The 24,666-nt window shown below is 42.5% G+C and overlaps 1 protein-coding gene across 3 annotated transcripts; it reads right to left on the reverse strand.

The window, feature by feature from the left end:
* Positions 1-6,295: 6,295 nt before the first annotated feature.
* Positions 6,296-22,816, reverse strand: RIC3 (RIC3 acetylcholine receptor chaperone; the record flags this gene model as incomplete). 3 transcript variants are annotated; one of them, XM_079308075.1, is made up of 7 exons in its annotated part: positions 6,296-9,207; positions 10,274-10,422; positions 14,594-14,687; positions 16,185-16,263; positions 16,863-17,080; positions 22,633-22,661; positions 22,698-22,816. In XM_079308075.1, 7 exons carry the CDS (start codon positions 22,796-22,798, stop codon positions 8,720-8,722), a joined length of 1,158 nt encoding a protein of 385 aa, XP_079164201.1. In that variant the 3' UTR covers positions 6,296-8,719. The 3 variants fall into 3 exon arrangements, with proteins under 3 accessions (XP_079164201.1, XP_079164200.1, XP_079164199.1); XM_079308074.1 differs by having other exon boundaries at positions 10,274-10,419; positions 22,633-22,798; XM_079308073.1 differs by having other exon boundaries at positions 22,633-22,798.
* Positions 22,817-24,666: the final 1,850 nt, after the last annotated feature.

Raw genomic sequence — 24,666 nt, forward strand, 5'->3', positions numbered from 1 at the left:
TACATGTGATTTGGTGTTTGTTACTAAAAATAGAAACTTTTCATCCAAGAAAAAACCCCAAGATTTTTAGGCAAAATCACTGACTGGATTGGCAGAAGGTTTTTTTTTTTTTCCAATCAGGAATGTTATTATTCCTTATTGTTCCAGCTGTTGCCCTGGGTGAGCAGCAGGAGACAAAGGGTCTCCATTTGGAACTTCATCCTGAAGACTGAACTGTTTCACTTTAGAACACCAGAAAACCAAACCATGTACATACAGGGTTCTCATCAGGCAATTAAGTTGCACTGAAATCGAGTTTCATTCAAATTAATTTATGAGAATGACCCCACATAAACATGGGAACAGGGAGCAAATGTCAAGAACTGAAAAGCAAAATATTTAAATCAAGCCTACTGAGTTTTCCTAAGTAAAAAAAACAAACAAACAATAAGGGTCTGTTTCAGTCCTAATTGTACTAAGTTGAGGATTCAGTGTTTTATAATGTGGGCTGAAAAGAAATTCTGTGTACTGTTAATTCTAACCTCTGTTTTAAAGTAGGGCTGCAGCAGTGATGTGTACACATACCAGATTTCTGACAGTGTGATCTCAAAAAGCTGATTGTGGAATACAGCTCTAGCTGAGGAATTATCAAGAGTTACTGAGTCCACTGATACTATCTATGACAAGGTTTTGGTTGGTTTTCTTTTCTTTCCAAAAAACCCCAGACCCCTGTTTTCAGAAGTGCTGTTTATTCTGTCTTTTGGACCACACTGCACAAGTTCACAAAGTTGAAATTTCTATTTGGTATCACTTGAAATACTTTCTTGCAGGTGGTAGATGTTTTTCAGCTTCTTGGTAATCTGTGTTACTGGAATTTCTTGTTTTCCTTTAAATTCCCTGATTTTTTTTTCTCCCACCCCATCTATAACCTTCTTTTCTTTCAAACATGTGCAGGTTTTTCCATATGGGGACACTCCAGAATACTAAGTCAATGAAAGCTCTATAAAGTCAATATCTGTGAATTAAAGTGTGTTAAATCCCTGTGTATATGTTCTCATTTTGAAGTAGGGTGGCCTTCAATGCTGGTTGCATAATCTTCCACCTGGGTATTCATCAAGTTGGGCACTTCAAGGTTGTTGAGGAATTTAAAAGTTCTGAACAGGTTTCTGACCAAGCCCTGGTGATCATGTAAAGGGATTCACCCCTCTGCACTCTCAGGGTGCACTCTCACTTAGCACTTACTGTACCACATTTTTTGGCTTCTTGAACTGTACCTCAAAGCTCAACACACCTGCACATTAGAGGCCACATTTCCCAAATCCTGTTTTCCTACTGCAGTAGTTTGCAGCACTCTGATTTATTGCCACCTGTATGATGAATTTAAGCTTCCTGACAAGAATGCTTTCTGCTTGGGATTTTGTGGCTGCCAGGATGCTTTACTAGTGTAGCAGAGCTGGACTCTGGGAGCTGATGTAAATTATGTCCTTAGAGCTGGGTTTGTTTTACTGTGCCCATCAGAGGGTATGCTTGTTCCTCAGAAAATAATCTTCCTTTCTCTTTCTCTTCTTCATTTCTGTCTGCCTGGATCTGGAGGATGAGAGCCCCTCCTAGCACTCATGCAAGCCCTGTCAGGAAGGCACACACAGCGGGTTTGTCAGGAGCAGTGCACTCTCAGGTGCTCGCTGTCACCCTGCTCTGTCACAGTGTGTTTGTCCCCGTGTGCTGTCCCCTACCTTGTGTGTCTGTCACCACTCAGAGGACACGGCTGCAGAGAACAGAAAATGCTGAACCGAAGCCATTAAATTATAGCTCTCCCAATCCTGAAGAAAGAGCTCCTCCTGAAGGCAAAAACAGGGACCTGTGGCTCTTTGAGTCACTTGAACTTTGCTTGTGTTTGCATTGCATTTCAGAAAATTGTTATTCTTGCACTGCTTTGAGCCCCCAGCCCAGAAAAGGGCAGCACAGAATCCAAGGAGTGCTGTTGCAGAGAAGCAAACCAAAGTGCAAACAAGCTCCACGGGCAGATGTGGACAAGTCCAGCATGCAGGATGTGCTGGGAATGGCAGAGGGTGATTTCCTGGGCACGTGCTTAGAGGGAGTCATGGATTTCAGTGACATGATGGTCACTGCTTATGTTGTGTGATATTGGTAAGAACTCTGCCCATACCATTTGTTTCTCTCCAAACTGCTCGATTTCTGTACAGATTGCTTCATGATGTCATTTTCACCCATTTAATTCTGTGTCAAGCCTAATCCCACCCATTTATTTCTGTGTAACCAATGTTTCTTTCTAACTTCTGTTGTGTCTCCATAATGCCACACTTGTGTGTCCCTGCCAGAGTCCTCATGTCCTCCTGTCTTTGTTTAAATGTGGACTTAACAAAATTGGGCATTACTGACATGAACACCCCAGAAAACTGGATTTGGAAGGGAGGCCAAAGTTTGCTGCTACACACATCCCATCAGGGCTGTTGACACTCAGAGGGGGGATCTAGAGTATCTGTGGGTGAAAAATGCACACCTTTTCCAAATTCAGGGATGTCATTACTGCAACTCCACAGAGCATTTAGAAAAACAAAACCTTGCCCATGATTTAAGGGATAAAACAGGGCAGAACTGAACCTGCACAAGAACTAGCAAATCACACAGAGTTTCCCTAAGAAACAAAGTCTGCAAGAAACAAAACCTTTACAGTGGCTTACTGAAAAACATGTATGAAAAAGACAAATATTGCAGCTTTAATAATTTTTATTATCTTAAAAGTCTAAGCATCTTTTCTGGTGATTGAAACTAAGTTTATTTCAAATTAAAATCCTGTGACAGTGGCAGGAAAATCAGGCCCTCTCACAGTTGTATGCAAAGTATGAAGAGGACATACATATATACCTAGCAGGATTGTCAGTCTCTAGTGGGGGAGGGGTTTAGTTTATGACTTTCCCAACATTTTCCAGGTTTAGGTGTGCAAACATTTGTGCACACACACATACAAATATTGACAGAGTGTTAAGAACACTCCTTTGGTGATATCTTCTTTCTCCTCTGTTCACAGTGACAGCATAAACCATGATATTAATTTGCCTTGGGGTTAATCATTGCAAAATATCTCTAAAAAAGTCAATTATTTGAAACCACTTTTTAAATAATTTTGAGCAAGTGATTGGTTTTTTTCTGTTGAAAACAACAAAAAAGTTGTTCTCTCTCATGCTTTCCATGTAAGTATCTATTACAGAGAACCATCTGCTTTTCCTTTGAGCTGACTTTTCAGTGAGCCAATCTCTACCCCTTGATCACAAGACTTTTGTTCTCCTTTTTCAGTAATTTCTCATAGTCAAGAGCAGGGAAACAAAACAAAAAAATGCCTGTGGAGGATGTTTTGTAATTTGTTGCACCTCTAGAAGTATCTCAGAAAGTACATACTCAAGGTGGTTAATTTCTGAGAGTTCCTAGTGGCCACTGAGCTGATTTTGTACTTTCCAGCACTGTCTTCATCCAGCTAATGACAGTCTGAAGGAACCAGTGTTTGGGAGCAGCTGTAGAAATACCCATTTTAGAATATGTTTGGACAATATCTGCCTGTACAGAAAAATAGCCTTTGTTTTTGACTTGTTTACTTGAACTTGAAGAAGTAGGAAATGTGCTACATTAATGTTCCTGTCCCTAGAAAATGAAAAAGCAGATTAATTTTTTAATTTTATTTTTATTTTTTTAAATTCCCACAGTGAACATTTTCTGATTCATCTCTTTGCCTTTCTTAAATAAACTGATGTTAAACAGTAGAATTTGAATATGTTATGGTCCATATTTTCTTTACATTAAATGGGGTTTTAAAGAATGGAATATATCAAATTTGACCAAAAAATGACCTAATCCTGAGAACTAACATTTAACCAGACATGTTTTTTCACCATAGCTGTAACATGTCAGGCTTGTTTGCACACAAGACTGTCTTGGCCTGTTTTGAGTAGTCAGGCATCTCCCTTCTTGTTCAGACTTTAGAAGAGTTTTAGATAAACCTGCAAGAATGTGCTTTTGCAAATTAAAATTTTTAAAAGAAACTCTTTGGTATTCTGGAGTAAATGTATTTATTTACCAGTATGTGCAATGACTGATTTTTGTATTCTCACATAATTTACCTGGTGTGTATCATAGAGGCTCCAGTGTTTGTGAATACAGAACACTGTGCAGAAATATTAAACTTAATTTGTTTGAAACAATGTCTTTCCCTACCCAAAGTTGGAAACACCTCAATAAATTACATTCACTAGATATGGAGTTATTTAACATAAAGAGTTTCCAGTGCCATTGAAACTGTAATTTTACAATTTCCTCTGTCAGGAATAATATAGTTTGGGCTAATCTTGCCCTTGGGCAGTGTTTGATCCCAGCAGAGAGGGGAGTGGTCTCTGAGCACTACCAAAGCCACCCCAGGAAGATCACTGAGAAAAAGGAGAGGTGTCCATTTGCTCCTTAGAAATCTGTGCCCACACAAAAAACTGATGAAACTCCAAATCTGAGGAAAATCACTTGATCAGACCAACCTTTCCAGCTGTGTTTGGGATGCTCAGTCTGTCTGATCTACTGTTGCATTCATTTGCTTTGAAATACGTGGCCAGTATAAAACTATTGATATATAGATGCTTTTCTAACTCCTACCTGGTTTATCTTCCCAGTGTTTGTGGTCCATGAGGTTAGAAACATAGAAGTTTATTGTTTTTTATTAGAATGTGTAAGTAAATATTTAAATAGAAGATTATTACACTGGATTGTTGTGTGTTCTCAAAGGTAAGCATGGTTTTCTTAGCTGAAAATTAAAAATCCAAGATATGGACACTAATTGCTAATGCAAAGAGTTAGGTCATTACCCCTTAAGATATTTATCTGTTTTCCAAATACTATTTGATAATTAATGCTCTTTAGAGTATTTTTGGGGCCAGTAGTGATCTTACTTTTTGCTTTTTTCCTGATCCCATGGGATGCCCAAAACAATCTGTAGCCATTTTCAATTATCCAGGGAGAACTAAGCCCGTTGGTGGGTTTTAAAATCTAGTTTTATAGTAATATTTTGTTCTAACAACACCTGTGCTGTTTCTTTTAGCTTTAACAAAAAGTACAGCCATTTCATTTGCCAGGTGGGAACCATCACTAGTAAAGGAGCATGTGCTTTTAAAGAGCCTGACTGCTTCTAATGGGCATCTGCTCTGACTCTTTCTTAAATCAGCTTTGCTGGTGTTCTGACCTATGAGTTTGATTTACTTAAAGTTCTCTGAAAATCCTGATTTTGATCAGCTAATTATGTGTTTTCTAGTAGAAGTGAGCAGTTAATAAGCTGAGAAAGCTGGAGACACACATTTCTAAAATGCTCCTCTAAACAGACATTTCTCTTTCAGAGAAGGGTAAGCTGAGGCAAAGAGTGAAAAGGAAATATTGTTCAAACAGGAGGAATCCCAGTTTGAAGGCTGCTGGCAAGCTGCTACAGGAGGCAAGGCTGGCTACATCCAGAGAGCACTGACTGCTCCCTGGGGAGGGACTGCCAAGGCCATTGACACCTCAGGGATGAGCTCTTGGGGCTCTGGCACCTTGCTGCCAAGAAACAGGAAGCCTTCAGCTCTGTCACAGGTGTTAAAAGTAGCCCTAACACTCCTAAGGTGTAAGGGATTAGAGCCCTTGCAAGGCACAGGTAAAATGGGAGTTCAGCTCCATTTTTTTTTCCATGTAAAAGGGGGATTCAAGTCCCTCTTAGTGCTTGAAACAATGGGAAATAGACCTGGCATTGAGAAGGTGACCCCCTTGGCTGAGGTTTTGCAAACCTGGGAGAAAGGTTTGGTACAGCCTAATTATTCTAGGAACAAATAATGCTTGGGCAACTGCCATCTGGGGAATGATGGCCATCACAAGGAGCTCCTGATGGACACAAATCCACCTTCCTGTGGTGGTGTTTACCTGGTGGATTCCCAGACTCCATGGATCATTGGTAAGTCTGGAACAATTGCACCTGCAGTTGTGGTGGTGAGGGCAGTTGGTGGGCCAGGCCCAGAGTTCAGGGACAGATACTCTGGGGGCTGGCATGGAACAGGGCTGGTGGTGACTCTGGGGGGCACAGGCCCTTCCCAGGGGCTGTCCCAGCCGTGGCATTGGGGTGGCATTGCCATGGGCACCCCCACAGCCCATCCCAGCACTGAGGGCCAGCTGTGAGCAGTTCTGGGGCTGGCACCCCACCTGGACTGGCACCCAGCATCTGGCTGGAGCTGGCACAGACTGAGGGGACAGAGGAACCCACAGGCAGTCACCAAATCCCAAAAAAGAGAGGAAGAAAGAATTTTTGCTGTTGTTTTTTTGGTTTATTGGTTTGGTCTTTTAAAATTTATTCCCCAACGTTGAAAAGAATTTCCCATGAAGCAGCTCTAGAAGGGACCTCCATGTGAAGGCCAGCACTTCTTCCTGGCTGTACTGCCATCCACTGCTTCTCCAAAGAAACAGCTGTCTACATTCTTGGCTTGGTCTGCTAAAATCCTTTATGCAAGGCTGACTTCACTCATCCATCAGGGATTGTTGCTGTCCTCAGACTGAAGCAACCCCACCTCCAGAGCCCAGGAACCTCAGTGGCCCTCCTGGGGGTAACTCCTGTCACCTCAGTGCAGTAGCATGGTGAAAGCCAAGTCCATTCATGTCCTTTCCCTGTGGCTCAGAACAGAGGAGCTCCAGGAAGGGTGGGGCAGGGGATGAGAAGGAAGGGCTCATACAACACAAATGATTGTTGATGGCAGGAGATGGAATGGGTGAGCCAGTAGGATGGGCCCCATGTGGAGGCTGGGACTCCATAATATTCCCTAGCAAAAAAAGGACTCCATGCCTTACAATAACTTTGTTTAAAAAATCTAGTCTCAAATGTTGATGTTATAGCCTAAAAAACCCCAGGATGTAAGGTGGCACTAGCAAAGCAGGATGTGGGCATGGAACTGGAAAGTTTCTAAAAATCACCTCCTACTTAAGGGGTCACAGGAGCACGGGTGCTGTTGCTGAAATACCAAACAAGGAGGGAGACAGCATTTTGATGCTGGTGTTGTTATTTTTCAGGCAGGCAGGTGCGGATTTTGATCCGCCAGAATTCCCGGAGGCAGGCGCTGGAGGCGGTCCCCCGGGCGCTGGCAATGGCTCTCCCGGTGCAGGGGCTGCTGTTCCTCCTCCTGCTGCCCCATCTCCTCCTCCTCCTGCAGCGCCGGCGGCCGTTCCTCAGGCCCTGGCCCCGTGGCTGCGCCGCTGGCCGCCGCTGGCCGCGTCCCTGCGCTGCCCCACGCCGGGGCCGGCGGGCGCCCCGCTCGCTGCTGCTCCCCGCCGGGCACAGAGCCAGCCCCTGCATGGCCAGCACCAGCGAGCTCAGGGCCATGGCGCTCGGGGCAGAGGGCTGGTTCTGCTCCTCCTCTTCCACAGCCCCCTCCTGGCACATGCCCTCCTCCTCGGCCATCACTGCAAGGGGCGCTGCTGCCGTCCCTGACGCAGGCGGGCTGCCATGGCCGCGCTGCTGGCTCCGCTTCCCTCCACACATTCATCGAGGCTCTGCTGCCACGGCACGGGGCACTGGTGGCATCACAAACAGCCACTGTGACGGGCCGAGGGCGTGCCCAGCACACCGGCTATGGTGGCCTGAAACGTGCCCAGATTTGGGAGCAGCAGGAGGCTCATGGGGCTGAGGGACCCTTTGCCTGTCCCACCTGCCATGCTGCTTGTGCAAGGAAGGCTGTCCCTCGGGCATGGCACCGCCTGCCACCTCCCCTCAGGAGCCCTTGGCTCCAACCCTCCTCATCCCATTCCTGGGGCTGCCTCAACATCACCCTGGCAACAACACTCCAAAAGCACAAAAAGGTTTCCAGGAAGAAGGAAAAGCCTACCAGCTACCTTCAGTCTGAGGGTCCCCCTCATGCTGTTTTCTCCTTTACAGACAGACCTTATCACTGCTTTTTGGTTTTGATCTCTAGGGATATTTTTAGTGCTGTCACACATTGTGGTCCACTTCCTGTAATCATCTGGGAATTTCATCAGGGCTAAGGCAAAGTTAGAGCACAATTCACAGAGCTTCAGTCTTGCTCACACAGGTTACACAACATGCATTAGACTACCATTCCAACAACATGGAATAATGGGGAAAGGGGCTGTGGGGTAGCACAGGAGCTTTGTGGATTGTAGTGACAGCAAATTCTCAAGCATAGACAGCAATGACAGAGTTGAGAGAGTCGTGTGTGTGACTATGATCAGCTCTGCTGACCAGTTAACACTGAGCTAAGACAAAGAAGGCATATTTTGTCCTTCAGCATCCCAGTAAATATATAAAAGGATTTGTATATATTTATATATGTACGGATTTGATTAACTCTCCTAACTGGTAGCACACAGATGTTTCTGAAAAAGTCAGAAGAAACATTTGGTTAACTCTGGGATGACAAAGGGCAAAACCAAGGATGGCTCCTTCAGAATTGAAAAGGAAAGAGTCACAGATATTGGCTCCAAAATACAAGGCTTCAAAAATCAAGGACAAAGCACTGTTGGCAGCATCATGGTAACCATGATGAGTGCACAAAGGAGGGCACTGGCTTCCAGTTCAGACAGATGATGTGACTGGCACCACAAGAATGCAATAGGTACAAGGAGATGAACACAGAGAAGTCCTCCCTGGGAAGAAAACCCACATGGAGGAGAGTTTATGGCCTCTACCTTTACCATCCAGACAGCATCCACTGGTGTCCTATCAATCAAGTACTTTGGTGTAGCGCTTTCTCAGAGTGCCTGTCTCCTCTGAATCACTGACTTTTTGCTTTTCCAGTGCTGCATTTTCATTTTCTGACTCCACAGACAGGTCCTCTTGGCTTGTCTCTTCTACTTCACTGCAGCTCTCAGAGTGGAATCCAGCATTCTCTGCTATGACAGCAGGATCATCATCACAGCAGCAGCAGCACTCCCCAGTGCTCTGGCTGGGAGGAAGGTCATTCTCCTCCTCCCTGCTGGGAGTTACATCATCCTTCTTCTGCATTAAATCCTGACCACCCATTCCTGTGGTGAGATCACTTAGCAGGGTTTCATCATAAGGATACTCCTCATCTTCTATGCCCTCCATTCTTTCTGCCAGCTCCTCTGGAGAGGGCTGGCTCAGGTCGGGGTAATCGACAAGGATTGTGTCCTGTTTGCGCTTGAAGCAATCGGAATTATCGTAGACAGGATAGGTCTCTTCTGGATAACCTTAGGAATAAAGGGATATGCAGCCTGGAGTATTAACAGCATTGCAAAGAAGTCCTGACCTCAATAGTGGATGCCGAGTTGGCCAGGACAGTTGTTTTTTCTACTGCCAGTGCAAGTGTCAGCTCTTTAATGCCAGTATTAAATCCATGGCAAGAATGTGCAAAGCGTGTCTTCTTGGGAGATGATGAAAAAAATCACTTAGTTTTAGCCAGGATATCAACCCTGACTTTCAGGAGTGAAAGCTGGGCTTTGCTGGAAGCTATGGGGACTAACAGGTAAAAATGGTGAATCTTAGATCTTTAAACCTTTTTTTCCTGCATGGTTTGAACACTTGCTATAACAATATTACTAAGAAAGTTGGAAAAACAGATACATCAATGACTTTGTGCATTTTATTTTAGAAAAAACATCACAAACTTGATTTTATGAACAGAGCTCAAGGCTACTCTTTATACTTTATGTTTTGGATCATTTTTGAAAGCATTTTAAAAAGGAAGAAATTAGGTCTGCATTTAAAATTATGTTACAGAGCAGATCAACTAAGATATCTTGATAACAAATTTATGTAGCAGGTAAACACCAAGGAATGGAAAGGGCATTAAATAGTTTTTAAAATACTTCCTGGAGTTTACTTTCACCACACTGGAGCTAACAAACAGTGACTAATCAAAAGTAAAATCTGTAAGTTATCTAAAACTACTGATTCTGATTTCCAAGGGTTTTATGATTGTCCTGAAATCCAGCCCAGCACAGAAAGGGAAAGATATAAACCCAGAGCAGCCAAGCCCCAGCAGCAGATGGAGCATATGTGAATATTCATATGCCACTTTGGGCAGCAGATAGTGCAGTGTTTACACTAAAAGAAATGTTAGATACCTCAAAATCTATTTTTTTCTGTCATGGCTGGGGAAAAAAAACCCGCCAAGCAATCTCTTGCAAAATTATGAACACTGGCTTCTGGAAAAGGAAGGATATAGTTAACCAAAACTTTGAAAGGATCTGCCACTGTGAGTAATCTTTATCCAATTTTTCTTGTAGGGTAATGGTAAGAAAGGCTCTCACTTACCTTCCCAATCTGCCATGTAAGGAGCTTCCTCAGCTTCCTTCTCAGGAGAGATGTCATCTATGAATTTTCCTTCTTTCATAACTCTAGTGATTTCACGGAGTTGCTGAAGTAACATTTTTTCCTGGTCTGTTGTAACATTTTGAGTCCTGCTAGAAAATATTAGACACCAAAATTTAGTCCACTGTTACTACAAGCTGTGAAAAGTTTGAACCCAGCTGTTTGGTCCATGCCAGCAGCCCAGTGTGGAGAAACCTACTGAGGGGTGTGAGCCCCCCTCAACATCTGCATGTGCTTTCCACTTCAGCTGGGCCTGTATGAAGCATTATAAGGAAATGAAATACTGAATCTGTGCTACATGTGTAGCTTTTGAGGCTGACCAAAATTTCTCACAGTCATTAGCCTCAAGACTTAAATCTCTCATTATGACCATTAAATTTGCAAGTTGGACAGATCATCCTGTCATTAATGTCAGCAATGCAGCCTGGTGGGGAGGTAGGAGGAAAAAACAGGAAGGAAAATTTAAGAATAGAAAGAATTAATTAAGAATTACTTAAGAATTATTTAACTGCAACTTGCCCTTTAGAATTAGAGAGAGAGGACTGAGATTTTAATCAGATTGAAAGCAAACTTTTGTCTGGTTCTACACTGCTGGATCTAGTAATTATTACTGATTAATACAACTACTGCTGTAACAAAAATCCTTCCAACAGATAAGATCATGTAGTCATTACAAGTTATTTTCTCTGCAAAGAAAAAAGGCTTCTAAAACTTTCATGGACAAAAAGGTAGCATTTGGAGGGGGGTGCTCTGCAGTCTGCTAACTCAGTAGGCCAGAATGAGAAAGACATTAGCTGCTACTAGTTTTAAAACCTCATTTTAGTTATCAGATTTCTAATAAACTTGCAATGACCATCTTCAGGTTTTCCTCTTACCAGCTGCTGGGACTGGGGCAGCACTCCAAGAGGTATTTAGTGCCACTTTGCCTAAATGGAAATGATGGTGACATGATAGCTACTCCACTAAGGACAGCAAAGTCACACTGGTTTAAAGTAAGATTAGCATTGGTGTGATGGAGGTGGAAATGGTGATCCTGGGCTGGATTTTGTGCACAGCTGCAAGCACAGGTGTCTGTAACTGAACTTAGCTCAGGAGCTGGTTTGATTAGCACCTAACTAGATAAAACTGCTTCACTGAGATCACAAGGCAAAACATCACTGTGGTGCATTTCCACCAAGGAGCACCTTGCCCCACAGTTTGAAAAGTTGATATTCCAACACTATACATAGGCTGCAGTGATTTCCCCCAAGCTGTGGTGGCAATCTGTTCCACAAACAACTGAAGGTGTGAGGCAGCATCTTCCCAAAAGCCTGGCTGATGCAGATGTGGAATCTGAGATGTGAATTGAGGCCCACAAAAGGGAATGGTTTCATCAGCCTTTGACCAAAGCTGTGACAGAATTGCTGAACTAATCCTCCTTTTACAGATAGAATATACCCAATTTGAATATGTATCACTTGGCTGAAGACAGAGGGGCCTATCTCTTTAGCACATTGGGCAGATAAGCTAGCTCAGATAACAGGATCAATTAATGCAGCTGCATCACTGTGGCATTTCATACAGGAAAATTCCTAATGTGGGATACCCTCATTAGAAAACACTCCTGTCCTATTGCAACACAAGGGCTCTGTATTTCAGAGTATTCCTTCTCCAAATACCTTGCTTAAAAGGCAAATTTCCCTGAAGAGAGGGAGAAACTAAAGCCCATGTGCTATTTTGACTTCATTTAAGGCCTCTGGGAAGACTTACTGTAGGTTGCTGGCAGTGTGTAAGACATCTGGCTGCCTGCACATGGGAGATTTACCAGGATATAATGCACTTAGGAACACTAAGAGGATAACAGATGCAGAAGGTTTACAGTGCAAGAAAAGGTCATTGTTTTTGCTCTCTGTATTTGTAGCTCCAGCACAAGTATTATTGTTCATAATGGCAATATTTACACTTTGTCAAGTCCTATAGAGCTCACTAACAGGTAAAATAAAGGTTTCTTATTCTTACTCTGAGATTAGAGCATTTCCTAAAGAGCCATCATGACTGCAGGGAAAATAATCTAAATAATCTAAAATAGCATCTCAGACATGTTAACTGCTATTTTTTTAGCCTTGTGATCTTAAAGTAATCACTATCAAAATGCAGCTACATCCCAGAAAATTACACCCCACAGAGTCTCTGACTCTTCCCTATCACCTTTGTTCAGTTTATCAAAAAAAAGGAAGTTTTTCCACTTGACAGCCTGGTAAGCAGGAGTTTAAAAACAGGTAGGTAGGTGATCTGCATTATTTCTATCTCTTACCTAACTACCAGAAATAGAAATTTTTGGTTACACTGTTGAGGATTTGGCCAGGCAGTTCTTTCTTCCTCTTGCTGTCTTTACCTTGCTTCTCATTCTTCCTACAACATGCTAGGCCTTATTAAAAGCACCTGTACCTGTACTTTTTGATAGTTTTGCATTTCTGGAAGCTTGTTTCTCTACTTAACAGTATAGCAATTCCAACTGGTATGCTGGTTGGGAAGGAGGTGTCCTCAATTGGTTTAGAGGTTAGTCTTCAAACTTTATTAGAAAAAATAAAGGCAAATCCAAGTTTCTGGTTGATGCTTTCTACAACATAGGCTGGCTGTTGCTGTTCCATACCTGGTGTCTTGGTCTCACCTGAGGTCTTTCAGCATGAGTTGAAACTTGATAGCAGTTATTTCTGTCTCTAACTTTTCTGTGTAAGGGTTTCTTAAGTTTTAACTGCAGATCAATAAATAAAGCTCGATTTTCACTCTCTTCCTCTTTCATTTTTATTTACATCTACCAATATCCAGATTGAATGAGCCTAGCTCAGTACTCTAACTACACTTTCTAACCACAGGTTTTATTTTAATAGATTTATCCAGTATTAGTGAAATTAATGAGTAGATTAAGAAAGCTTCAAAGTGTTTGAAAACAGCTCCAATTTGCTCCATCAAGAAGTGCCTTCCCCCCCCTTCAAAGAGCCAACATACAAAATTCTTCATTACATTCAGATTCTCATTTCCCCTAAGACCTTCAGACCCATCTATATAAATAGTCTGGTTGAACAAAGAAGGGAAGTTCTACTAAATAGAGGCTTTGGGCCAATAACACAGAGCAGAACAAATACTGGATCAGACCCTAAACCGATTTTCTCAGCAAAAAAAAAAAAAAAAAAAAAAAATTCCATCCTGAGAATCAGCACGATATCTGGGCAGCCCCATTTCTGTCAGCTTAGAGGTACATGTAGAGCATTGTGTCAGCTCTCCAGAACAGAGATGAGCAGCAGCCAAAGCAGATCCTTCTGTTCCACTAACAAAACCAGGGCACTTCAGGGGCTCTCCCTGACTGAATATGGGCAAGTTGGGCACCCTCTGTGTCTGAGACTGTACAGGGCAAGGCACTAAGGGGGCAAAACTGCACTCAAAGAGAAGTGGTTTGAGGCACAAAGGAACAAAATGTGCATGTTCAGCACAGAATTCCTACAGGATGGGTTAAAACAGGCCTTGGCTGATCCAGACAAAGTTAACATGGTTTACAACCAGAACAGCTCTCATTTTTTGCAAACCTCCCCTCCATATTTATGGTTATTTCAGTTTTCACACTGCAGTTATGCACTGTCCTATTGATCTGTTCCTTTTACTCCTTATGAAAAACACACACTTGTTTCCAGTGTTTCTTTGTAACACAGACTGGTGATATCAGATTTGTAGGAAACATTAATAAACATAATAAAATCCTGAATGCTGATTTTACAATTCTTTGTCTTCTATATTTAGAAGCATATGCATGAATTTAGGGTGGAACTAAGTTATGTAATCAGATTATTATACAATTCTGCCTTAAAGAAAGATTTTATGGTTATCCTAACAGGAATTTACATAGATTACAACAGCATTTCAATTTAGGAAAATAATCCATAGAACTGGAAAAGAATAATTCAGGATATTATTTTGTTTTATGTACTTTAAATGTAGATGGTTAATCTTCTGTTTACATGTATCTGTCATTTTCTTCCAAATGACACACTACAAAGGGGGAAGATAGGGATAATTGCCTTTCTGGTTAAGGAAAATGAAGTTGGAAAAAGTTATTTATGTTATATATAGATACTGAAAGGAGAAAAACTGCAGAACAAGACTTGTAAAATCAAACTTCTGTAATTTGAAGTAGCAATAAAAATGCTGTTTTAATATAGATAATGCAAGAAAGTTAAATTTCTATTCAGAGTAGAACCTCTCCTTAAAATACTCTAATTTGAAACACACCTGTCATACACAGGTCCTACTCTGTTGATTAATTTTTCCATTGCTTCTTCTGTCTCTCTCAGTCTTTCCTGGAGCTGAGTGAGCTCATAGTCAGCTGTAAAACAAAACAAAACAAAAAAATAAATCCCAAGATCTGTCAGTAGGAGCCTTGAAAATGTATCCCCGTCCAATTATCACAGGTAGCAAATGCTGTAGCAAACCAAACTGGCTGTGATGAAACTGAAACTTTCAGCTTAGAGAGTTTTACCTACTTTTTCTGGTCTAAGAAGGTACAGAAAAATACCAATATTACACCCATTTAAGCAGCACAAAGGCACAAGGGAACTTCAACATAGTAGGAATGGAGAAATTCATCAACAAACATCCTGCTTTTACAAAGATCCCTATTCTGCACGGATTGTCATTACTTCATGCAACACTGATGTAATTATTTTGCATGTCTGAGACTTTAAAAAAAAAAAAGGAAGGGGAATTGGCAAAGAGAAAGGAAGTTACTTCCTTCAAGTCACTATGTAAGTGGTGACTCAGTTTCAGGTTCCTAATCCAGTGACCTGACCCCTGCTCTGCTACAGTTTGCCACGAATGCTTTAAGAATATAAATAAAGAGCTCTAGGAAAAGGCAGAATAATTTTCACTAGTAGTTCTTTGGGATATAATGATGGCAAACTTACTGTAAAGTTACTTTCTCTCACCAATAATCAGAGAAAAAAAATGCAATTACCATTGCTAATATATTGCCCAAAATTGCCAGGCACAATGCAGTATGAGTGCATTTGAGACACAATCTGAGTGCACTGAGTACATTAGGTATTCCTAATATGTGCATTAATGCCAAGAAAATTACAGTTATGTTAAGAGAATTACCTTCCTGCTACCACTTTCTATAAAGCCCTAAGTACTTTTCTTTCCTATTACAGTTTAGCCAGCTAAACACAACACATTTAAATGCTGTAATGGTAACTACTCTTCCAATCCTCAATAGTAAGCTTATTAATGTATCTAATAAGTGCCTACAAATACTTGAATCTATCTCACCAATGTTTAGGTAAAATCAAATTAACATTTCAGAATATTATTTCTTGTCTTTATTGCATGCATGAAAACTCTGCATTGCAAAAAAAGGGACAAATTAGGGAAGTGCCTGATGATGGCTAAGAATACACCAATTCAAAAAAATTAAACTAGCTTTCATGGTATCTATGTTCTTACTAGACCATTAGGGATTATACAATAATAGCTGGACATCCTATTATCCACTTTTAATCATTAGTGACACAGCTTTTCAGCAAATCCATGCAGTTAATGCAGCAAACCTCTTGAAAAGCCATTCCTTCCAGAGGGGCTTGGGATCAGACTGTTATCACAGCATTATGGGCTGAATGAGCTTAGAAAGTGACAGTGCAGTAATTCTTTTTAACTCTTGCTCATTCCAACATAGAATATTCTGGCTTGGTTTGGGGGCTTTTTTGGAGGGGGGTGAGAGGGAACATCAGCTTTAAAGTGCACCCAGAACTTGATGAACCCTGTTGGACCATTACAGAGTCAACAGCTACACAGATACACCTCAGAGCCAAACTCAGATACAACTCACTGATTTTCCTCTTCATGTTCCCAGGTGTAGCAGTGGGGCATTTCCTTTCTGCAGGAGTAGTTCTTCCCTTGGAAGCCAGCTGATGAGGACAAGAACATGGCATGACATGAACATGTAACTCATGGCCCTTCCATGAGTTACAACAATAGTAATAGATAAACCCTCCAGAGGCAATGGAAAAAAAATACAGAAAACTGAAATATGCCAGAAGGCAGCCATGGAAAAGCACACCCAGCAGCAAAACCATGAAAGATGCCTGGAAGATTTTGCCAGCTGAAAATTCGGACTCTTGGAGCAAATAGCATGTGACACATACAGTACATATAAGGTGTAGCCACATACAACAGGGAAAAGAATACTATGTGTTTATTTAAAATTAATCTAACATTATTCTAGACATGCACATTTTCCAGGGAGAAGAAAAAATCCTTAAAAAATTGTAAGAGGTCAGAAGCCAATGCAGGATCAGAGAAATCTTTCCCTGCATTCTTAGCTACAGTCTTTGCAACAGCAAAACCCACAGGATACTCCAATCTTTTGATCACCAGGCAAAGGTCCAGCATAAGCATCTTTTTGAGCACAGCTGAAATTGAATAAGGTAAGGAGATGAGAGTATAAATTTTCTATCCTAAATTTTTTGAGTTATTTCCCTGACTTTTCAATTTATGTTGATCTTACCTTAAATAAAATGTACAGAATATATAAGAAGATGCCAAATCCATATATAGGGATAATCTGTCCCACAAGACCTCTTCCACCAGTGCCTCCACCACCACCTCCACCTGCCTTGGCTTTGGCAACTGCTTCAGTAAGGTGAGACCTTGGGAAATGAGGGACAGCTCTGCCATCAGGAGTGGAGTGGGAATGCATCCTGGGTGGAAAGCGACCGAGCTTCCCTGCAAAAGAACACACAGTGATCATCTCCCTTCTGTTACTTTCCACCCTTTTACATGTAGCATAAGTGATCTATTTTCTCTCCTTGAAAACTCACCACATTGCTGAATAAGTAACTTGTTGGACTAAGTTTGTGAATTGAGTCCTCAGTCTCTTGTGATCTGCAGTGCTAGGAATTTGGTTTGACTTGAAGCCATCTACTAGCAATTTCACTCCTAGCAGTTTTACTCCTACACAATTAGGAGTAGAATCACACAATTAAAATCTCTTGATTTTAAGCAAAGAAAGAGCTGGCACAGGGCAATTAACAAAACATGGATTTTAATAGGTATGTTCTTGTCCAAATACCCAATAGACCAGCATCTCCAGCAGCTTGAAATGCCAGATTCCTACTTGTTTCCCTCCTCAAGATCCTCAATCAACATATCAGTTTTCCACTTTGAGCCTGATCTTTCAATATCACCCAAAGGCATTCAGTGTATAAATGTATTAATGTCCAAACCATTATCCACCTAACACCCTGACAAACGACTGCAGTGTTTGCCCAGCATAGATTTTTGGTTATTGCTGTAAGAAATAGTATTTTACCTGATTTTACCAAGCAAGTGATGAAAGATTAAGAAAAGTGGTGTTACCTCAAGCTATTCTCCTTAAAAAGGTCTAAGGTAAAACAGTGTGAGAAAGGAGATTGAATATAGCCTGAGACATAATATCTTTGGCATTTTAGAAGCAAAAAAATTTAGAGGTTTCTAACCTTTCTAGGCAGAGCTAATTTAACACAAGAAAGGAGAGCAAGCATAAATGGATGTACAGATGCTAGAGTAAGACTGCAGAGAGCCTGAAATGGTGCTGCAAATGATTTCATGCAACTAAAGGGCGCAAGAACCTCAATAAATTTAAGCTCATGCATTATTCTATTTTCTTGCTGCCATCCATTCAACAATTTTGCTGTGAAATTCACTGTTTTACTCCTCTGTGTAGTTGACATCCTGCTTTCCATCTCCATACCCAGCTTGGACATGCACCTGCACTCCCTTCCACCCACTGGTGCTGGGCTGAGTTACTCAGCTACTCTGCCATGGAAATTGGTGGTGGCAGTGCTGGATGGAAGCACCAGAGATGGAGATTGCCAGGCTGAGCAATCAGATCCCTGATGCCAGCTGGAAAACTCTCCCTCCCTGGCACACATGGCCTGGATGCTGCTGCCTGGTGCTGGGACAGGCTGCCTGTGCTTGCAGAAAAGAAAATGAAAAGCAGGTTTGGAGCAGCACTGTAAATAGCCAACTTTACTTCTGCGAGTACGCAGCTGCAAATACTTTTATGAGACACAAGAGAAAAATTTAATTAACATTTGGTCTTGCTAGGAAACACCATCATAGGCAGCTAAATTCCTGAGCACAGAAAATTGCAGTAAACACTTACTAGGAAGTGGTATCAATAATTCATGAAGTTCCACTATTAAAAACACATTTTTCTTGTAGATGATAGCACACATTCCATGAGTTCTTCAGTGCAACTGCCAGGGTACACTACTACTGACTAAACCCACTCTCAGATTAGCTTAATTTCGAGGAAGCTGTTATCATGCACTTAAATTTTAGTGAATTATTCAAAGTCTGTGATGGAAAGCATAGCATCTTATTTACAAGAAAGTCCCCCTGCTCCAGCAGCAATGCCCTGTAGCAGTAGGTCACTGTGGAAACGAGTGTGATGTCATGCAGAGAGCAGCATCACTAAGGTGAGGATGGAACAGCAGGGTAGATAAACATTATTAAAACATTTTATACTTATGTAAATATTGTTGATTAAAAAAAGAGATATTAAGAAAGCAGAAAATAATGGACAAAGGTGAAACTGTATTTAAAGTGAATAGTTTTCTAAATCATCCACATGGCCTTGTTTGTGCTTTAAAAGATTCAATTCACTTAAATATAAACAGGTCAAGAGGACAGACACACATTTAAATATCAAGATAATTTTAAAGGGGAATGCCATGGCTGCTGTTTCTAAATCTACCCTGTTGATTTAGCACTTCCATAATTATTTCCTTAATAAACAAATACTACCTTCCATAGTTTTTTACTACGAAGAACCCATGCAAATTACACAGGAAATTGAGGGTGCAGGCAACTTGAAAGCAATATATGCACAAAGCTCTTAAATGCACAGTATATAAATGGAAAATGTAACAATTTGTGTGCCACTGTGATTTGAACCAGATTCCACGGAGACAATAACATACTGTCCATCCAGAGAATCAAGTGAGCTTGGTGAGCACAGAAGGGCATGTGCTGGGTCCTTGTTTGCTGCCCTTCCCAGCTGCCAATGAGGATGGGGTGCACTTCAACAGGACATTTCCCAGCTGTGGGAATGCTGTGGGGAGAGCCCTAATTCCCGTTAGCTTTGAAGGGTGCCCAAGTGCTGCTCTGGTTTTGAAGTATTTTCAACTCCCCTGGGACAGCCCGAGGGCTGCCTCCATGCAGACTGACTGCTGTGTGTGTAACTCCCACCAACCACACCCTACCCGGCTTTGCGATCTTTTTACCGAGGTTTTATGCTACACATTAAATAATTCTGTCAGTTTTAATGCTTCAAATCAGCTTTGCAAACCAGCTACAGTCAAGCAGAGCATGATTTGTTTAACCAAGTCCCTTCAATAGCTTGAAGTCCAAAACTGAAATTATGCCCCAGTGAATATTTGTGTTGTTTTAAAGGCTGTAGTTTCTGAATGTAGATTAAGTCTTTAATGGCATTTTCACATGAGAATGACTGTGGGGTTTTTAATCTTGTAACAATATTAACACTCAACTGAAAAGAAGCAAATCTTAAAAAATGTATTTACAACATGAATACAACAAACAACCAGATGATGATAAGATACTCAGACCAGTCAAACATCATTTTCCCATGACAGCTGTTATGGGTTTTACTTAATGGCTTTTAGGAATTGCTACTGAGCCAAACTCAACTATGTCTAGTTATTTAGACTTATGTTACTGTACTAGTCAGCAACTCTTAGTCTAGTAATATATCTTCCTGCCACATCACTTTCTTCAGGACACCAGCAGGAAACTGATGTGTGCATTGCACAAATTTAAGTCGAGCAATTAAGACCTGAACTGTTGCTTTTTTGTTTTTGTTGTTTTTGTTTTTGTGAAGCTGACGTCATTTGATTGTATATAAGAAAGCAGAGCCTGCTGCTGTAATGGAGTGGTAAGGTTTATCTCAAACTACCAGCTTGAAAAATAGGTTTACAAGATGCATGGCATATATTTATGAATACTAGACTTAAAAAGTACATTTAAAACTGCTAGTAGATCCTTTTTGCTCCTCTTTAACAAAAGATTAACATTCTAAGGCCTGTCTATGAAGTCAACTAGGAATGTGATACCAACACAGTAAGTTCTTTAAGCAAGCCTTGTCATATACATGAAATTATTACTGTGAAAAAGAGTAACATTCCTGTTTGGAAGATAATATTAACTTCTATAGTTCAATGCTCACCATTTTCCTAAAAGTGACCTCTGAAAATACCTTTATTAGAGAATGTTCCATTCCTATGCCTAAAGCCTGTTTTGATAAAAAGCCTTCTGGTAACATTGAGTTCTAACAAATGGTACTAAACTTTAAGCATGTTTTATTCACAGACATTTTGCCCCCAAGACTACCACAAGCACTTTATTAACTTCAAGAATGACATGATTACCTCAAGCCCCTGAAACTCCTGCCAGGTAACTGCAGTTATTAGTGCACTGAAGAGGACAACTAATGACAGAGATATGAATTGAGCAGTTCAATCAAGATTTATTCTTCCAATAAAAAAATAACTTCAGGTGAAATACAATTTGGTCTACAGAGCAGGTGTAATGAAATCCTTGCCATCAAGTTGAAAATCTGGACTATAAACTCTGATTTAAAGGTGACCAGCTGAGGTGAGTTATTACATCCAAAGGCAGGTTCTGGGGTGCAACAGGGGAGAAATGCAGGGTGTCTGTGCTGCATTAGGCACACACAGACCTGTGCTGTCCTGTGATCTCTGCAGGAATAACAGGAAGCATTTACAATACTGAGGATGGAAAGAGTATTCATGTTACCTATTTTAAGCAGTTAATTGTAGCTGTGCTTAACCCACCCTATCACAGCACTGCTCAGAGCCAGCTGTGCTACAATGGGTATGAACATCATTCATTTGACAGATGGCATTGAAAATAATTGGAGGGCACTGAAAATAATTGGAGGACAAGTTTTTTTGTGGGGGTTTTTAGAGCTATTTTTTCTGTCAGATCAACCTGCAGACACAGGAAGGAGTACAACATTAGCTGACAACTGCTTAAGTCTCCACTGCTCTGGGAAAATGGTGTGTCAGATTCCATCACCTGGTACCACTGTGGGGTCAGCTGGGAGCTGAGCAGGGGCAGAAGTCAAAGGGGAGCCAGGTGCCACCTCCCAGAACACCTGCTCCCATCCCTGCTCCAGGCAGGTGACTCCAGTCCTCACCTGTGCTGCCTGCTGGGCCTTCATGGGTTCCAGTGTGAGGAGATCCTGCAATGGAGCCACACACCTGCAGATCTACAGTGCTGACAAAACTGTTTTCAAGTTCTTAAAGACCAAAAAATACACACGGTAACCATGCAAGGGCTGTTGTGGCATGGAAATCCTAAATCTGGCTTCAACATAACACTGTTTCAGCCTGAAGGTCCTTAGAAAACCCTGAAATGAAATACTAAATGCAATCCATGCCACTGAAGAGTGCAGACATGGAAGAACCAGGCTGTTGGAAGGATGCACAAGACACAGTCACTGAACATGAGTCCCTGTGGGACAGAATCCTGAAGAACTTGTTAAATTCTCTGCTTCCACCAGCCTCACCTCTGGCTGGCCCTGGGTAAAACTCCCTCTCTGCCAAGATTAGGGGTTATGATTCCAGCTACTCTTGTGAAGAGCCTTGGGGGGAAAAAAATCTCTACAGTAAAAGACAATGGGCATAAAAAGGATGGGAGGTGCTTGTATGAACCCTTGAGAACTCAAAGAAAGGCCATGCAGCATGGGAGGCTGAATGGACAGGACCTGAGCCCAAAACAAGCATTTTAGAATAAAACGGCATTATGAAAGGCTGGTGCATGAAAACAGCTTAAAACGCTGGCGTAGGAAACTGAACAATGAAAACGACTCAAATGAATTTTTATTTCGTATGCGACAGCAAAAAGCACTCCGTACACAAAATAATGAAGGGATGCAGGGCAATGAAAAAAACAAACGAAAAAAGTGGAATGGATATGTCACTTTCAGGGAAGCTTTAATACCCCGCACGTAAATAAAACGATACATTGAAGGTTTTGAGCTCTTTTTTAAAAGGCAGTAAGTAGAGCACAGCGGTAACCAGGAATGACTCCTCCGGCACTCCACAGTCGCTAAGGGACGAGCGCAGGGGACAGACAGCGAAGGGAATTAGCTACGTTTGCATACCGAGCTCCCCGCAGCCCCGGCCCCTCACGGAGCCCGCACGGCCCGGGCTCCCCGCGGGGGAACAAGGGGGCTCGGAGCGGCCTCTTACCCTCGGGCGGCGCGGCGCCGGGCTCCTGCCTGCCGCCGGGCTCCTGCCTGCCGCCGGGCTCCTGCCTGCCGCCGGCCCGGGGCAGGAAGGCGCGGGGCAGCAGCAGCGACACGCAGAGCACCAGGCAGGACACGGCGGCCACCCGGCAGCACGTCCAGGCCGCCATGGCGCCGCTCGGCGCAGGCGCGCGCAGGCGCCGGCGGGAGCCTGAGGGGAGCGCGGGGTGGCGGGGGAGCCTCGGGGAGCGCCTTGGGAATGGGGTGGGATAGCGGGATGGGACAGCCCCGCACCTGTTCGGCTTGTTGTGAACGAGGAACGAAAGTGACGATGTTCAGCGGAATTTAGATTGCTTTGTTTTATATAAGAGCAAGCAGCGCGCTGAGGATTCATGGGGGTCACTGCCCACTCCATGCTGGACTTTGGTTTGCAGCTGCCTTTTATAGCATGGTTTCCTTGAAGTCATCAATAATTGTTATTTTTTTTTAGTGTCATGCTTCATTTCAGACTAAGTATTCTGGTTTATAAACCCCAGTACTTTTACGATTAGCAGGAATCTTTTATCAATTACCACAGGTGTTGTCAGGGGCGCAGGGCTCCCTTCTGCTCCTTCCAGTGCCTGAAGGGAGCCTGGGGGAAAGATGGAGAGGGGTTTTTACGTGGGGTTATAGTGCCCAGGGGGAATGGCTTCAAGCTGAAGGCTTAGATTAGATAAGGAAGATGTGCGCTAATGTCTTTACAAATAATTTGGTGGGCGAAGGCGTGGCTGTTAATACCTTGGAAATGGGGCTTAGTGTCTCTACGGACTTTGGGCGGCGCTCGGCTCCTGACACAGAAAAAAGGCTGCACAAGCCTCAACTTCGGAATTTTGGGGTAACACAATAGGTTCAAGGGGGGAATATGTGACTGTGCCTTCCTGGTGCCTCAGCAATGGGGAAAGAAAGAGGGCAACATGCGGCCAGGAATTAGGATTAAAGGAGTTTGTGCCCCCCAAAATCGGGAGAGGAAAATGCTACGCGCCCTAGTGGGCTCTTTTCCTTTATTCACATAAAGTTGCAGGACTCGTCTGTCTCTTTTTTGAGCGCAAAGCTCTGGTGTTTGGAATTTTCCTGGCAGTTGGGAGCTGGGTCCAGGATCCTTCACTGTCCGAGTCCGGCAGGCGGCAAGAGGATATGGTATTGTGGAAATTTGGTGTTGGTTTGGGAAAGCATTGGTTAAAGGGGAGTGTGGAGAAATATGGTTAAAGCAAACAGCCGGAGGCTGACAGTGAGGACCGGGAAATGCTCTGCCTTATCTTCAAAATCTGCAGTCCGATAGTGGCCAGCTACAAGCCTTTTGTATTCTCGGCTTCCAGGAGAGGGAAAATAAGGAGGAGTTGTTCCTGCAGCCCCAGCCCTCCCCGAGCCATGAGGGAGCCAAGTAGGTGGAGGTAGATGAGGGAGTAAGTAGGTGGAAAGGCGAATAAGTCTCTGGATGAACTGGTTAGAAAGATATGAAAGATGAGATTATGAGGAAAAGGTAAAGGCACAGGCAAGAAGAATGGTGGTTTTTACAATCCCTGACAGGAAAAAGTGCTGGGAACCCCAGGACCAAAGGGAAGGGGGCAGCCACCAGCACAGCGACTGGGAAGAAATGAAACATTAGACATGGGTTATTAAAGGTGTCAGGATCTGCTATTATAATTTGAATTTTCTGGCAAAGGGGGAACAATTGTTCAGATACTCTTTTCACAAGTGGGAAACGTGTATTGATTTGTTAATTTGAGTTTTGCTGGCAAATAGAAGCAACATGAGAGTTTGCTGCGTGTGTGAGATGGGTTTGAAAAGCATGAGTTTCTGGTTATTCCTAATTGTGATTTGGTTTGGCAGGAGGGGATTTCATGGCTGGAGTTGGGAATGTGAGTTAGTACTGTAAGGGGTGATGGGGAGGGTAGCACTGCTATGAATGCTGGAGTGAACCCAGAGGTGTGGGCATTCCCAGGGGAATGTAGAAAACTAGATATGGAGCCTGTCCACATTACTCTGAGGAAACCTGGAC

Source organism: Erithacus rubecula (assembly GCF_903797595.1).
Source record: "Erithacus rubecula genome assembly, chromosome: 6".
Lineage (NCBI taxonomy): Eukaryota > Metazoa > Chordata > Aves > Passeriformes > Muscicapidae > Erithacus > Erithacus rubecula.